This window comes from Rhyacophila brunnea, unplaced genomic scaffold (genome assembly GCF_057557595.1).
Source record: "Rhyacophila brunnea isolate RB1 unplaced genomic scaffold, BYU_Rbru_1.0 scaffold_14, whole genome shotgun sequence".
NCBI lineage: Eukaryota > Metazoa > Arthropoda > Insecta > Trichoptera > Rhyacophilidae > Rhyacophila > Rhyacophila brunnea.
Genome location: NW_028232796.1, coordinates 37,611,875 through 37,630,667, shown reverse-complemented (window position 1 = coordinate 37,630,667; position 18,793 = coordinate 37,611,875). Strand labels below are relative to the sequence as shown.

At 31.9% G+C, this 18,793-nt stretch overlaps 1 protein-coding gene across 2 annotated transcripts in view; it reads left to right on the top strand.

Annotated features, from left to right (window-relative positions):
• The window catches only part of LOC147075936 (potassium channel subfamily K member 6-like), a 252,092-nt gene extending 248,873 nt beyond the window's left edge, over window positions 1-3,219 (top strand). Inside the window, exons 5-6 of one of the 2 annotated variants that reach the window (XM_085942264.1) lie at window positions 1,320-1,508; window positions 2,378-3,219. In XM_085942264.1, the coding sequence (XP_085798390.1) occupies window positions 1,320-1,508; window positions 2,378-2,703 (515 nt within the window). In that variant the 3' untranslated portion in view covers window positions 2,704-3,219. The remainder of the gene's footprint in view (window positions 1-1,319; window positions 1,509-2,377) is intronic. The other variant, XM_085942262.1, reaches the window with a different exon arrangement.
• Window positions 3,220-18,793: the final 15,574 nt, after the last annotated feature.

The following is an 18,793-nucleotide window of genomic DNA, read 5'->3' as shown; positions in this document are numbered from 1 at the left end:
ATACTATATGTATCATTGTATCAGTGGCGAAAGTGGAGGTAGGCTGTTAAGATCCGACATAAATAGTCCACAATAAACTTTGTCAGTCATACGTATTTGTTTTCATAAGTCAACAATTTACAGATGATGCTGGTTGGTTTTTTTTTTAATTCAATTAAACACTGCGAAAAGCAAGCCATAATAATTGATAATAGTGAAAAAATAATCTATAAATTATGCCATTAAACCATATATAATTTTGGACATTTGATAGATAGGTATAACAATATATTTTATCTACTACGGTTTGGGTCGGCAGGGCTTAATGAATTTTAAAAAACTAACCAACAACATGACGTATACCTGACATATATTCTTAATTCAACGGAAACAAATAAGTATGAATGAAAAAGTGTGCACTATTTTTTCGAATCGCCCATAACATACTAAAACTATTATGGTTTAGTTTAGGCATGGTTTAATTGATTTTTATAAACTAACCAACACCATCTATAAACTGTAGTCGTAGTTCAATGAAAATGACTGACAAAGTTTAATATGCACTATTTATGTCGGATCTTAACAGCCTACCTCCACCCTTCGCCACTGATATGCATTATATATATCGTGGATACCTAGTGATCAACTCGTTTTATAAATTACTGTGAATAATTCCAACCAAGTGAAATAAATGCTGAATATCTTTAACATTTGGTACAACATACTCAAATTGAATGTTTAACGTCTGAAAGTAAATTTTAATTTTTGTTCACTACTTGGCCGCTGTATACTTCCCTCCCGGCAGTTCAGCGACTACATACAGTGACTTTTTTCACATAATAGAAAATTTGGTTCTGCCCAACAAAAAACTTATTATTTTGGGAGATTTTAATTTGTATTCCGCTGGTACAATTTTTCTTCTGTGAAAAATAGTCTCGGTCGGACGCTTGATTTGGTGCCATCTAACATTGGTTGCACGGTGGTCAGCGCATGTGACGAGCCTCTCGTTCCTGAAGATGTTATGTTATGTTTCATGATGCTGTGTATCGTGCAATTAACTTATTTGATGGCACCATAAAGGTTGATTTATTTTTTATTAACTATATAATATTTGTGGACGTGTTAAATAGGTTAAATGTATAATTGTATGTATTATCATGTTTCTTTAATATTTACATATATATACACATGCTGTCTTTTCTACGTTCTTGTTATATTAGTTGTTATTTGTAATTAAGATATTTTTATAATTTTGTATTTATTATGTATTATGGCGCATTGGCCAATCGCTGTAATGCCGTAATATTCTTTTTCTAATTAAATATAATATATTTTCTCAGTATCAATATTGGCGATATTCTTCGTTGCAATACCGGCGTCCGTGTTCAGCGTCCTAGAACCGGAGTGGGACTATCTGGACTCCTTGTACTATTGCTTCATCTCGCTGACGACCATCGGCCTGGGAGACTATATCCCTGGAGACACTCCTGACCAGCCCCTGCGCCCGTTATACAAAGTGGCCACCACTTGTGAGTATGATCAATTGATTACGACATGTACTGTTATCGGTGACGTCCCCAGTGACGTCCTGTGGGGGTAGGCACATTGAGCGTCGCATGGGGGCGGCAGTTACTCCAAGGGCGGCAAATCGAGGAGAATTATTTGGAATATATAGAAATATCTACCTAAACTGAGTACTTAATAACGAAAATATCTTTCCTTTAAATAAATCAGGTCACTGGTTAGAAACAAAATGCATTAATTAACATAAAAGGTTTAACTGTTTTTTTTTGTCGGGTTCGCGATGTCTAGTTTACTTCCGTTGCCCTTCGACGTCCTTGGTGACCAGAAACGACACGAACACGGTTGATAAAAAATATTGTAAACAAAAATGGGGCGGCATTATGGCCCTGCCCAGGGGCGGCATTTTGCCTAGGGACATCACTGGACGTCCCGTATGGGTAAGCAGGCCGTGCGTTGCATAGGGGCGGCACGTAATAAAGAGTGACGAATGGAGAAACGAATATAAATATTACAACTTTTCTAATTCGGTCGAAAATTTTTAACAACGTAATTATTGTTATATTTTAATATCTACAAAGATCACAGAGGAAGGGGTCAGAAGGGTGCCTCCAAACCAGTCAGTGCCACAGACTTTCACGTAACTAAAATCACTACTATTTGAGTGTAGATTTCGAGGAGATCCTCAAATTTTCAGTAGAGAGTGTGTGTATTGTGAAATCAGTTTTGCAGAAGTATGTGGCAATCGATGACTATTATTGGTGGCAATGCAATACACAACATTGCAAGTAATAATTTTACAATAAAAATGGAAAGGATGACATTTTATTCCGCGTCAAAATATCCGTAAATTACATTTTTTTTTCGAATTTCCCAGTCTACCTGTTGGTGGGCCTGACGTTCATGATGCTGACCCTGACCGTGTTCTACGACATCCCCCAACTGAACGTCGGAGTGGTCTTCGCCGAGCAGTCGATGCCGTCCAGCTACGATCCGGAGAAGATGAGGCTGAGCGACGGCGCCATGATAGGTCCTCAGTACACCGTCGGATCCCTGAGCATCCCCGGACAGTTCGCGGCGCAGTGCGATGACCCGACGTCGTCCACCCGCCGCTCCGTCGTCAGGGTCAAGCCGCACAGGGATGACAGCCCCAGCCCCGAGGACACTACCCCCGTGCACGCGAGGGACATCAGGGTGCACTAAACATTCGCGGGGATGCCCCCACATAAAAATATCATTGACGACCAAAAAGGCTATTCTGTAAATTTATATATCTAGAGTGGAACTATGATTGGTATTGTAGTTTTTATTGTAAGGTGATACATATAATGTTCTACTGATAAAGTGGCCAATGTATTTATATGCCGACCTTACAATAACTTCACTTGATTTGGCACCGGAAAATTACGTAAAAAAGTATATAGGATTCATAAAAAATATACATATATTAATAGGTTAATGTCGTAGTTTTAATTAACTCAGCACACGTGGACCGCAAGCAACCACAAAAATGTGGCTTCCTGCGGTTGCCGGGTATAATAATTGTTAAGAGCATACTTCAGTGAAACGGCAAATAATTTCAGCAATAGGTGGGACGTAATTTCGCCCGCGTTGCCATTCGGAGAGCGATAGTCTACCTGTGCGCACGTCAATTTGTTTTGTGATAGCGTAATTCTTAAATCATGTAAAGATGACTAAAAAACGTTACGTATTTACTCGAAAAACAAAACATGTCAATGAATATATATTACTTAAATAACAATAAACATAACGTTAAATGGACGCATTTTGAATTTTTATGACTGCGTGTCGCGTAGTCACGATCGTTATAGACTATGCCTCAACTGAAGTATTATAGCCTTAACGACATGGGTAGCCTCATTTATGTAGTTGCTTGCCATCTATAACGTAATATATTATGAAGAATGTGTACTTTGACAAACATACCAGAAACATTCAAATTAAATTTTGATAAATCCTGCTGACATATACCTACTCTTTTATCAGTAAAATATGGATTGATTTCGTGCTTTCTGATATGTAAGTCAAAATACATGCTATTTTATTGTAAATTAGGTCAAAAAGTAAGCATCTACGTAAGCCAAAATCCAACTACAATGGCGGCCATACATTTTAAAACATATCTATATATAAAGTTGCACTATATATTATTATATTGTCTACTTATGGCCCATTATAATTGTTTGATCTCAAGTTTTTTTTATTATATATAAGTAAGTACATATATATTAAATTCCTTTTCTTTTTTGTTAATTCTCCGTGCCTTTCTCTTCCACGGCACTTTGCATTAGAGTAAAATCAGAAAACTCAGTCAAAGCTCACTTGAGACATTACCAGTGCGGCAAACTGCTGATGCTTCACAACTAAACATATCGCCTAGTGATACCCTCGATTATGATCAAGTGTAGTGCTAGGCGGGTCGGTTTGGAGGGGTCTGTGTTTGTGTTGTCCGGTCTCAAAATTAGTATAGACCTTAGTCATCAAACTGTCTTATATCGCAACTGTAGATAATAATCGACAATTAATTGCTTAATGATTTTTTTGGGTTTTTGGTTTTAAATACTGTTGTCACTTTATCATTAGAAGATTAAGTAAAGTGCATGGAAAGGAAAAATAGAAAAAAAAAATAGAATAAGCTTTAAACTAAATGATTGAATACGACATTTATATTGTCCGGTGCCCCAGATGCTAAATGAATTTATTTTAAATATTTTTTTTTGATTCATTGACATCTCAACATTTTTATTAAATTATTAACAAAATTAATAATTTCTTGACAAATATATCAAAATCATGATTGAAAAATTATTATGGAGCAGTTCAGTTAATATTTCTATTATATTTTAATAATATTATATAAAAAAAAACGAATAGAATATTGTAGTAATTATTATTAATGGTGCTTCTAATTAAAAATATTTTGCATTTATTTTGAGATTTTTTAGAAATATAGGCAGATTTTGCCATACCTACAATTATATTATGAAATAATATTATTATGAATTAAAGAGATTGTCATACTTATAAATATTGTAAAAAAAATCATGGTTCTACTGTGGATATAATTATTATTTGAAACCGATTATTGACAAATTTTATGAATTATGAATTATTATCATTGACACTTACGAAAATGGAGATTTCATTGACTTTGTTTGTTTTAATAATATAATAGTCTTAATTTTAACTTTTTAGGGAAGTTTGGCAGTAGATTTTTTTATTATAGCTAATATTCGTAATATTTCAACAATATTGTAACACACTTTTATTTATTATTGAAAATATTGTGATTAGTATTTTTAGAGTGATCGATTTTATTTTACATGTATTTATAACAACAAAAAAAATTACCCAACTGAATAAGAAAATAAATTGTCTAGAAAATACTATAGCTTAATATTTAAATGATGATAAAGTAGAAATTTATAATACACTGGTCAAACAAATACTGAAAATATACATTATAAAAAAATTATGGGTGGCACAAAAACATTAATTTTACAACTGTAAATATAATATTAATTTGTTTGTGCCTATTGTATTTTACCACCTTTTTATTAGCTCGTATTCTTGTTTGTCCGGTACAGATTTTTTCTTGTGTGGACACAATTTTTTTTCTTGTTTGCGATGGATGGGGCGTATACCCAAGAGATACGGGGTTCGATTCCCCGTCGGGGTGGCTTACTTTTTCAAAAAATATTTTTTCTATTGGTTATAATATACTCTCTCAGAAAGTGTTTTTCAAAATTATGTATTTTCAATAATTAGAATGATACATTCTTAAAATCTTGTGAATTATTCGTTGAATAAAAGAAATAGTTAATTATGAACCATATTAGTACATATTACAACTGATATTAATCTGAATTAAATTGTATCGAAAATGGACACAATGTTACATACATTTTGTATTACATAATTCGTATTTTTCTCGATTTCGAATTAGTGTAAATATTATCATGAGTTCATAATATATTTAATTTTAATGGTACAAAAAACAATACTTTCTGTACCTAGTTACTGAATCCAATAATTTTTCATTTTCAGTATTTGTTTGAAGCAAGATAATTTAGTATAAAGTATTTTCTTCTACAAAATCTACTATAGTGAAATCTATTGCTGATATGTATAAAGGCCGCATATTAATTATGGTTTATATTAATTACACTGTGTAATTTTATGTCAAGGAAATTTCTCATGACTGTGTAGTAAAAATTATAAATGTCTGATAACCGTTAAATGTTAACTATTACCAATATATCAATTACTATATACCTAATCCAAGATGTTTATATTAGTAAAATTTTATAGCTCAAGGCATATCAGTTTATAATGACCACAATTTAGAGCAAGGTTCGTTTTGATTAATTTGATATTTGCCTAAAGGCTTTTTTACACGGGCTAAGTACGAGTGATGATTACTAATGATTAGTACTAAGCCCGTGTGAATAAACCTTAACGTATTTACCGTCCTGTGGATAAATATGGTAGCCGGATACCTACATAAAACGTTTCTACATTTTTGCACTTTTTCATTGAATTTTCTATTGATAGATTTAACGAGATGGAATTTTAGAACATTCTACTCCAAATGATTGGTTGATTGTGAACATTATGATGGCAATGAGATATTGGCGTATAAGTTTTGGAAGTTTTACAACATTTATTTTACCACCCTATACGAACGTCCTAAGCTTAACCAAATCGTCTTACAAGATTGGTTGTTTGCTGTATTCTGAGGATGCAACGTGAAAGGAGAACAATAACATAACAATTATTACTCTCCGGAAGCAAATATGTAAATACTTTTGGGGTTAATAGTTTAAAAATCAGTTAACTACATATTCCGCAATTTTGAAATAATCGCAAAAAACCGTTCAGCACATTTAAGACTTAAATAGAATATTTATTTTTTTGTAAAATGATTAGAAATAGCTAAATGATGACCGGATGAGTATAACCTCCTCCGGTTTAATACTAATTTGCCTGCAAATGAAGCTGGATTTGAATACACATACAACGAAAAGAGCTTAGAGAACCAGAATCAAGACAAATATATAAAAAAAAATTGAAGTAACCAACTTTGAAACTAATATACCTACTCATAATTCTCTCTAAATTTCACGAGCCCATCTTATGAGAATTATTATGAGCAGGTAACAACTAATCCTTGCAAAGTCCGTTTTGATAGGTATCTCCACATTGTGACGGATATATTATGGGTACCTCCTCAAGACACCACTACAGATACTGGACAGGATGCTTGGTAAATAAAGGAAAGGAATGAAATATACTGGAAGACCAATAGTAGTAGTAAGATGGCTTGTCTTTGAAAACGTCATGGATTCAGGGTTTTCTAGCAAAATCTAATGTTCGATCTGACACCAATCACCCTTAGGTATACTGAGCAACGTTTGCTTATAACTAACAGTTTTCAATACACATAATATTTCTTATATCTTGGAGTGTTCGCTTTAACACAATTAATGGGGACACTTTATAATGATAATATCTCTTGAGAATGACATCTGCAAGATGTCTGAAACGTTGCGGAAAGTAGGAGAAGAAAAAATACACAGTTTTGCTCCGCTTGGAAAAGATATGGGTAAAAATTATGATAGTATGTGGTCAAATATTACATTCACCGAATTGTAAAAACTCCAAAACTGTATACAAATAATAATTTTTGAGTTTGAAAGAATACAGCTCATTTTAGGAATATGATACTATCAACGTTAATACGTATGTACCTTGTAAAATATAATTATTGTCTTCCCTGAAACCTCACCTCTGTAAAAGAAAAAAAATGTTTAAAAATTAAGGAATATATCTGTAAATTAATTTTAATATTACAACTTATAGATTTATGAAAAGAGTAATTTATCAGAGAAATTTTATTTAATAACAATTGAAATATGGAGTGTTATCAAATGATACGAGAATGAAATTTAAATTTATTATATTGAATTAAAATTAAGAAATTATTTTAGAAAATGTATAATTTTTCAATATAAAAAAGTGTGTAGAGGACTAGTAGGTCTGAAAATGTATTTATATACTACATGTTAAAATAACGGCAACACTAAATGCACTTGCACAATACTGCACTTCGCTAATGTAATCATCACAATTCGTCATAACATAACATCAAACATTTTTCACCGTCTATTCGTATGTCATTTCTATTGTTTCCTAATATTCAATTTATACTAGTAATTGTTTTATACAGGTGACAAATTTAATGATTATCGAGAAACGATACCAAAATTTGCTGTTCTTAAATGTTGAATTTCAAACAGAAAGTCAAAATTGTTCAATTTTGTTCGGCAAGATGTTCTATTTTTATGTTCTTTTTTCAAATTGTACTGTTCTAAAGTATCAATTTCAAGTACAAAAGGCAAAATTTTTATTCAGATATGCTCTTTTTTCAAATTAATGATTTTTTTATCAAAATTTACCCAAAGTAAATTTCATTCATGTATTGGAGTGGCCACGTTTAATCCTTGGGAATTTTTGCAAATTAGGGGTTTGTGAAAAAACTACTGAAATAAGTTTATTTCACCTACCTACACTATAATTCTGATAAAATCAACGGTTTTAGACCAAAAATTCCTGTTATAATAATCTCCTGATGACTAATTGTATGAAACCTACTTATTTTTTTCACCTTATCAAATCCTAAGAAATCATATGGGCCTCGACAGAATAGAGGTTTTTATTAACAAATTTTTGTTTTTACGAGAAATAGATGTCAGCCACTTGCTCAACCTGTTAGGTCTATACTTTTTAGTACACACATTGAAAAACAATTATTTGTATTTGCCAGACGCAAGATTCGAACCTGGGGCCCACGACATTATAAGCCGACGTTAGCAGCTCGGCCATCATATATTAATATGATATTTATGATTTATCTCTGAGGTCAATTCATTTTACCATTAGACACGTTGCTTCATTTAAGTTTTGTTTTGTGTCCCTTTCGATAGATCGATCTGTAGTTAAACGAATAATTCAATTAATACACGTCTGTAATCATTCTTTATCACATGGTCTGTCCTTGTTAACAGATTCCAAGATGTCGACCGGCAACTACAAAGCATCCACTCATCACTACAAGACCCTGCCAACTATTCTTTGTCCAAATGTTTGATCTGTCATTAAATAGCATTTTGACAATAGTATTGTATCCTATTACCTCCATCAAAATACATTTTTCATTCATTTTAGTAAGTATGAAATTAATAATCAGGCACATACACGGGACTAGAGCCTAGATTAATTTTGCTAAGTCATTTGAAACAGTGTTTCTTAGAAATAATCAACGCAATATAAGCAAATACATTCAGGGTGACAAGTAACATTATAATTGCCAGAGCTTGTTCAACTGCCTCCCACGGGGATAACTTTATCGAGACAACGCTTTGAGAAACACTGATCTGATAGCTAGCGATTTAATGTGACGTAGTAACCTTACAAGTGTCAATTTCTTGTTATAGGAGACCAAAATATATTGTGTACAAGTAAAATTACAATAAAATTAAACGCATAGACATTTAAAATGTCGTTTTTTTTCATTAATCATATAAAAAGCTGATATTAAATGTTTAAGGGAACACTTTGTTATTAAAAGTTGTATTGTTCTACATTCATTGGTTTTCAGATTACTTTTCAAATATTAAGTATCTATCTAAATACATATACACCAAATATTCTTAAATTATCAGTGAACTTTCTAAACCTTCTATGTCCAAATAACTGAACTTTCCAGAGAGCGAGTGTCAACTACTGTATCTGGTATGATTGAATTCCTTTATATTATGAAATCCGTTTAAAAAGTATCTGGCCATTAGGCAGGAAGGCCTGAAACCCTAATCCCTTCCAAAATAGTCCTTGGGTTTGCGCACACTTCGTATAGCGGTCCCACTATTTTTGGAGGTATTCCTGGAATGCCTTATTGAGAATGGAGTACAGCTGAGCCGTTGCATTCCGCATAATGCCTTCTTGTGACCCGAATCTAGTCCTTTTTAGCGGGATTTTAAGGTTGGGAAAAGGCCAATAATCACAACAAGCGACATCAAGGGTAGATGGTGTTTGGCCATGAGTCTCTATCGATTGCGAAAGGACATAGGCCGAAAACGGATTTAGAAGGTTTTCATTTTAATATTTTTCAACAAGCTCAATTGAAACTAAATATGAAATATATTTATAAATATTTCAATAAAAATATTATATAGTAAATTCAATTTCACGTCTTTATTTTATTTTTCATTGTAAAAGAACATATTTACAAGGCCTATAACGCGCCTAAGTTATATCAAGTAACATATCAGAGGAAAACAAAAGTTTTATGCTCTATTAATTCCGTATTATAGAAATGCCAATTTTTAAAAAAGGAACATAATGAAATTTCAAAGACAATCAGGATAAACAATATTAAATTGGTTATGGTTTTACTCAACTGAAAACCTTGTTCAAACTCCACATTTAAATAATATACATATTGTAACATCTTAATAGTTTTCTTAGTCAAACACTACTGATTTTAAGTTAAATAATTAATTATTATATTATATTAAAAAAAATAGATATCACTGTATTTGTGTAGATTATAATAATGTACTGAAACGAATATTAATATTCAGTTTTATCAAAAAAATGTATACAAGCCTAAAACAATGTAAGCTATCTGTATTCAACAAGACTAAAAAAAATAAACTGTCAATGTAACTAAGGTCTTTAATTTTTTCCCCTATTTGTGAGTTATGCATACCTGCCTATACCAGTGCCGAAGACTGCTTGTCTTCATTCAAGAAACGAATTAAGAAAATGTTAATACTACCAAACAGTGGCTTATTGTAGTGATACTTTCGAACCACAACCTACCTCCACTCTTCGCCATTGGTCCATAATATATTAGTTTGGAGTGCGTTAACAAGGAATAAAAGATTGCATCTGTTTTTAATGTATTTTTATTAAGAAACATGGCACGGTGTACAACACAACAGATAGTATCTTGAGAAAGCCTGATGGACCAATAAATCTTTAAGATACTGAAATGATCCGTGACAGCATTGAGAAATGTCAACTGAACACAATATTGTATCGTAATATTATAATATAAACCCACAATCAAATCAATGAGCACGAAAATCATAAACCAAACGATTTAAAATTTTATTTATTACATCTCTCTTCAATCAAACTGCTTTCAAGCCTCAGTAATATGTAAATACAATAATGGTGATATGTACTGAAGAAAAGATACCTCTAAAAACACAACAACGTACAGAATGGATCAAGTTTACAATACAAAAAAAAAACTATGAATTATGGATAGTATAAAAATTATTAAATCGTCACAGTACTAATTGAAGTGAACACAATAAGAGGATATATTTTGGTACAATTATTTTGAGATTACGGGATGTATTGTTGAAATTCAATTATATAATATTAATACAGGCAGGCACTATAAATACATATTGCAAAACTGTTTGTTATAAATAAGGGTGCATTTACATTCACCAATGAAAATAAATCAATTTAAAAATAAAGATAAACTCTTATATCGTCACCGTTCAGGCAAAAGTCACCAACCCTGAAAATGGCAGTTTTGAGTTGAGTATGTCACACGAAGCGTAAAATTATGTTCTTTAAGATGCAAAAGTCACCACGGTACATTAGTTAGTAAAATGTTGTTTAAATCCGAATTATTTGTTTTCCACTAAATGACTTTCGATAAAATCTTAACAAGCAAAAGTCATTATAGGTGAATAGAAATTATTGACTCTAAAAAAATAAATCCTTCGTTATAAATATACAAGCAAAAGTCACTATACTATGGATGGTGAGTTTTACTAATTTGTCATTTGAAAACTTCTAACACTTGTCTGAAATACGCAAAAATAACCAAACAGGAATAGATGACCTTAGCTTGTTATAATAAGATCGCTTTGGTCAGATTATTAACAAGCAAAAGTCACCAAACCATAATTGAGCTACCTTACCTCCTTCAAAACCTTCTAGATGTTTTAATTAGCATCAAAAAGTAAAATTACCTTAAAGAAATTATTAAGAACACATGAGAAAATAATGTAATGTAGATAAAACCTTAAAAACATTTAAATCTGATTTTTCCTGCATTTTCAAACTTTCAAATTGCGATATCTCAAAACTATGTTTTTAGGGTTGGTGACTTTTGCCTGAACGGTGGCGATATGTATTATAATAATTATTGCAAATATGAATGTAAGCTGTGTTACGCTTCTTTCACATTACACAGTTTTGACTGTACGCCAAAAAATCGAACGGCGACATTCTTTTAGTGGCGTGAAGAAGAGCATGGCCCATTTCACATTACACGGTGACGGTTAAAAACAGAAATGGCGCCGTATAGCAGCCGTCCATCGCCACTGTATATGCACGGCAGCTGAACGGTCACCGATGACTCAGTGGTGTACGATATTAGACGGTTTTAAATCGTACGGTCAGTCGATTCATTATAACTAAACAGCACTACAAACTGAACTTGTGACGGAAAAAACTGTGCAAAAACCGTATAGTAAGAAAAAAGGGAAAACTTGTTGGCGATTCAGATTTTACCGTACGGTCAAAACTGTATAATATGAAATGAGCATAATTCTTGAATTGAGAATATTTTAAAGTCATGTTTATTATACAACGGCAATAATTAAAAAATTTTATTCGTGACAACACTAACATTGGAAATTTTAAGTTAGGTTATGTATGTTTTCAGCATCCTATTGATACATTATTTTCTCTCAACGTATTGAATAACAAACACACCTATTTAAAAAAAAAATTGCCAGTTAACAAAAATCAACTATTAATATTCATTGCAGTGTTTATATAAATAAGTCTGGAAATATTCGGAATTGCCATTTTAGTGTGCATGTTTCCTTATAAAATAACATTTTATGTAAAATAAAGAGATCTACATCAACTTAAATCCACAATAGGAGTAAATTTTGCACCGTTTCACTGATGCAGTTTTACTTTTTTTTTGCGATGCATCTCTTTCATATTAGCTAAAGGTACATCCCTCTTTAAATTAATATTATCAATATAATTGAAGAGAAGGTATATTATATCGAAACAAAAAAAAATAATGTTAACAACTATAATAATTGTATTATGTAATTAATTAAAAAAGCGAAAATCAATGTTGCCATATAAAACAATATAATTTCTATCAATACACAATATTATTTTGCTAATAATTAATTAATCAAATTAATGTTTCAGTGAGACCAACTAAAAAATACGAAATAAACGCTGAGTACAGTACGTAAAAATTAAATGATAAAAAAAATTTATTCCAAACATTAATACGAAACAAAAATAAAATAAAGAAATCATATAATAAAATATTTATCGGTGATCGATCAACTATTCACACATTGAAAATAATCATTTTATTGGACATATTGAATAAAGAACACATTTATAATTTCGTGGACAGCTGCAAAATTTTACAACATAAACGTATTACGCAAGAAAAAAACAATTCTTCACCAACATACAACACAGAAATGAGTAATGCATATTTGAAATCTTTTAATAATATAATAAAACCCCGTTAATACGAACACAGCTAATTCGAAATTCGGTGTAAATTGAAATATTCGCTGAAATTTTATAAAATTTATAGCGATTTTTACTAATTCGATGACTGAATCAAAAAATAGTCACCTTTGATATTAATCAGAATGAATACATTTAGATTTTTTTTTTGATTTTCGGTCCTGTTAAAATTAACGGGGTTTCACTGTATATCACTAAATCCCCGGCAACTCAATTAAATCTGGATTTCGTTGTATGGATATACTGCATCTACACTTACTTCGTAAATAACAGTATTTTGTGACGAAGCAGTCAATTCCGATTCCAGCATTGTACATCTCTCATTTCTGTATTGATTTTGTAAATATTATGTTTAATTCAAGATATTACCATCATCATGTTTATACATATTAGGGATATGTTTAAACCGGCTTCAGACGATTCCTCGACGCCCGTCGGATTGTGATGCGTGTGACAATACACAGAAGGCACTCACGTCATGTTAAATGCATTAAAAACTGATGAGTCCCGACGGTCTGAAGCCGGATTAATAATTGATACAAATTACACAATAAAAATCCAAAATAACATTCTAAACGTGTGCGATCCATTGCTTTTAATCACTTGCATGCCGCAAATTTAGCTTAAACGAAACAAAACGTACAGAACTTAATCGTTTTATAAAAAAAACGGTGAACTGAAGAGTGTGTGAACCTAACGCTAATATATATTATACCTTATGCCTCTTACGATACTAGAAAAAAACAACACATGACAATTACACAATAATTACTACATCGTTTCGACTCGGTTGTGGATGTTTGATTCACTTGTATAATTCTTTCTTTTTAATTACCAATTCTTCAACACACAGTCATGAAATATTTTTTTTAAGTGAGCTAATAATTAAATCCTAGTCTTTATTTACCTAGAGTCAAAATAATCAATAATCAAGACCAAATTGAAGGTGTATCGTAGAAAGAATAAACGTTTAAAATAAGCAAATTCAGTATCAAGTTTATTTTTCATTTACTATCAAATCAACGACACCATTTTAAATTAACCTCGTTCATTTTATTTACTTAACCCTAACTCAATTGATTACGATCTAAAATATGTCAACCACAACTTCTTTATCTTCCTTTCTGTATTCATTTATTACTAGTGCTCTTAATTACTTTTTGATAATTTGTTAAAATGTTCGTTTATTTTTTTTTTGAAATGCTTATACATGTCAAACCCCGTTCGTTTATAAATCTAAAAACAATTATCAATATTTTACATGTTTCGTGGAAATGTCCCGCAGAAAACTGGCAATGATTGACTTTAACCTGTCGCTTTGGCAAGGTACACACCAGAGCATTATTAACATGCCGCAATTAGTTAATTGGTATTAATTAACGTGTAAGAATTGGTGTAATTACGGCGAATATGTTCGCTTTCGGCAGATAACAAATTAATAATTAATTGTCACAGCAACATAAATGGACCAATTGATTCCACAATAAATACTAAATGACAACTGTTCGAAACACATAAATAAAAATGTTTAGATATTTTTCTCAGTGATTTAGAAATTGTCATCGTTATTAATGAGGAACAATTCTAACACTTACAAGCTGCAATGTCACTGATGTATATTATTGACAGGTTCGACAAGTGCTGAAGCAACGTTGAAATTATACCACCGAAGTGAGGTTATGGCATCAACTATATTCAGTATTTTTTTTAACTTGCTGCGGACCTCATCAATTTTAAAACAACATTGTCAATATACATTTTGCTTTTGACAACACGCCACAGCGTGTTTGTTGTTTATGATATATTTAAAAAATTTTATCATTGTGCACTTTAAATACATTTGGAGAGACAATATATTATAATATATCTGATTAGTGTATTATTAAAATAATTATACACATTAGTTTTATGCCGTTGTTTAGTGTATTATTTTGTCGGACAGTAATACTGAACATTATAGCGTCTGTACACGTGCCTAGATTTACTGGCAGCAATAATGTATTTTAAACTATCGTGACAATAACTGTTTACACGTAAAAGTGCTGACTGTCTCTCCAATCTCATTCTTCAAGAGTAAACAAGACGCGATGTTGTCATTTTATAGTAATATTTGACAGGTCATAAAAACCGGTTAACCTTAAAATGAGTCTCATTTTTTTGCCGGCAGGTTCGCCACTAACATTCTACTGCAGGATAATACATGTTTATATGAACATTTTCTTGTTATGGCTGCGATAATACGTACTGTCAGCAGTAAATCCATGCACATTTAAATGGGGTATTATGTAATTATTGCCATAAAATCATTTGGGAGTTAAAATTCCGTATTGTTTTACGGCGGGAATCAATCATTACCAAGTTACGACGGAATGGAATCAGGAGAGATGCGCCACGCAGCGCTTGAATTACCAAATCAATACAATAGCTGCTTGAGATTTTCAATATCTAATAAGAAATATTCTTAAAATTATTTGCATTTAATATTGGTTCTGGCTGTACTAAGAACTAACTTCTGTCACTAAACACAGCACTGTTAAAATAAACTCTTGTTTTATTGACGAGTGCATCATGTTTTGTAAAATTCTTATTAAATAAGTTTTTTTTTTGTTTAAATTTAATGTTATCTGAATATAACAACTTCACACGTCTATTTATAGTATTATAAATCATACAGACCTCATTCACGCTATAGTGATATACATACGAAAAAGAAATCATAATTGTCCGTCACACTCAAAGTGTACAAGTGTCAAGTTTATAATTATAGATATAGTCATGTCATGTTTCAATGTGCTCGTAGCTCAACGAATCTGAACACACTGGCTGATGACAATTCAAAGGAAACACTTTAAAGTCGGTATATACATTATTATGTGAAGAATGAATGCAAATAAGCAACGTACCTCATTCAATATACTTAACATATTGGTTTGTATGGGCGCGGCTTTAAACCAGAAGTCCACGAGCAGAGCCTTTCAGATTGTCTAGCAATAAGTTATACTCTATCAGAATATAATATCTCTGGAGGCTGTATTTATAATCGAAAGTAAAATAGGCTTCCCGTTTCCGCCTCCTTGTCTATTTCGTCTGCAGTCAATGTCAGTTAAAAGCTCAAGGGTCCTAACGCATTGACAAAACGACTCATTACACATATAAGACTGTAAGTTGACAATTACATAACCTAACCTAACCTTGCATACAGCTATTATGATATTCAGAGTCATAAACACAAACCATTGTTTCATTACATATATTGGTTATGTTAGGGCAGGTTAGGTTATGTTATATATTAATCAATATTGTCTCACATTACTGGAGTTCGATTACTTTTGTTTTGGCCGTCTAAATTTATCATCTTAATTATTATTTTAGACTTGTAACTTTGAAAGGAATCATATGCATGATTATTTGACACCTGTACACCTTAATGGGCTATCTATAATTGAAAATAACAATGATTATACCTTACTTTCGAGTGAGAAATTGTCAAAACCATAATCGTTACACGGTAAAAAAATTTTTTTTCAAAAAAAATGTTTTCCCTGTCAAATAACACGTAGGATTACGTAAATATAACATAAGGCATATGCTTACAAGAGACCACTGTCGCATCAACGCGCAGAGCTTTTCAAATCCTTCAGTGAACGGAGTGTTTTCGATATGTCAAACAAACAACATGGGAGGAACAATATGCATAGCGAAAAACAGTATAATAAATGATAAATTTTATTAACTTGAGTGAATCCTTGACTGATTTCTATTATCAAGATTTAAATCTTTAAAATGAGATATAGGAGCAAAGTGCTGTTGACGTTTGTCTTGAAATTTAATATCTAAAATGTTATACTCCATTGGATTCTATGTCCATTTATTAGTGCACCAGTGGCGAAGGGTGGAGGTAGGCTGTTAAGATTCGACATAAATAGTGCACACTAAACTTTTGTCAGTCATACTTATTTGTTTTCATTGAACTAAGGATACAATTTGCAGATGATGAAGGTTAGTTTTTAAAATTCAATTAAACCGTGCCTAAACCAAACCATAATAGTTTAGGTATGCTATGGGCGATCCGACAAAAATAGTGCATATTGTTTCAGTCACACTTATTTGTTTTCGTTGAAGTAAGGAAACATATTTCACACAGATGGTTAGTTTTTAAAAACTCGTTAAGATCTGCCTAAGCCAAACCATAATCGATAAACAATATCTTTCTATCTACAAAATATCTAAAACTATGTATGATTTAATGGCATACTTTTAGATATTTTATAGATAAACGAATATTTTTTGAATATTATCTACTATGGCTTGGATTAGGCAGGGTTTAATTGAATTTTAAAAACAAACCAACACTACCTACACATTTTGGTCTTAGTTCAATGAAAACAAATACGTTTTACCGATAAAGTTTAGTGTGCACTATTTATTCCAGATCTTAAATGCCTACCTCCTACCTTCGCCACTGTAGTGCACAGATATCATATGTCCAGTTTTTACAATAATTCAGTTACTACACATACATAACTTTATGTTGATTTTGAATCTTTCAAATTAGATTTTATCAAAACATGTATCACCGGTTTACCGACCCAAAACGATTTTGTCATTAGGAAACATAAAACAAACCATAACTCAACACAACCTAACCTATGAATAATAAGTATCAAGTCAGTAGTTGTATTAGGTGTTGGTTTGTTTATACGCGTCAAATGACCACACAATACGATACCAAACCGGTGGTGCCTGCTTAATTAACAAGTACCAATTACCTTTCTTTACCCTATTTAATTTCACAATTATTATTAGCAGTAAAAGATTACCATCACTAAAATATAATAAATAAGGCATTTAATATTACCGGCTAATTTGTAGCAGGACTCCATTCTTATCTTCTTCTTTTCACACAAAATTATTGTGAGATAGATAGTAAATGATTATAGATAGGAAAAAATCAACGGAGAATGCTGGTCTGTCTAAATTATTTAATTTTAATTATGTCACTACAAAACTTTGACCGGTTATATATTTATTGATATTAACTGTTTCCATTGTCATGGATCAACGGGTGTTGTATTATTATTGTAAGGCTGGCACATGTAAACACATCTCGTCTGCAACATGTTGAATACGTTAATGTGACATAGTTGTTATTCACAAAACAAACGTAACCAAATCACTACTGGAATGCGACATTTTAGTATAAAAAAACATCTTGTGTCACTAGCAACAAATTTCATGTGACTGACACCCTATGTCGCTCATCGTCTGTATTGCAGTTATGCATACGCAAACTGCTATGAGTCGACCATTTTAATTCAAACGTCAAGTCAAACTCACCGGTCGCCGTATCTCCGAGAGGAGCACACCAATATTTACTTCGACCAAGAGATTGAAAAATATCCATGCACAAGGAGACCACTTCAGAACATTTCTGTACTCAATACATAATAATCGCTGTCGGCGTCCGATAGCATTTTTGTGTAATGACATTCCATATTTTTTGACGTCGTTTCGAGAGGATGCTATCGTCACTATTGTTCGGCTCATATGTACGCGTTATGGCTGTCGCAGATGAGATGAGTTTAAATGTGCGAGCTGACTTAGTCTAATGAGATTCGAATCCACGGTTTTTACAATTGACTCTGCAACAAATCTGCCAGAGGTAGAA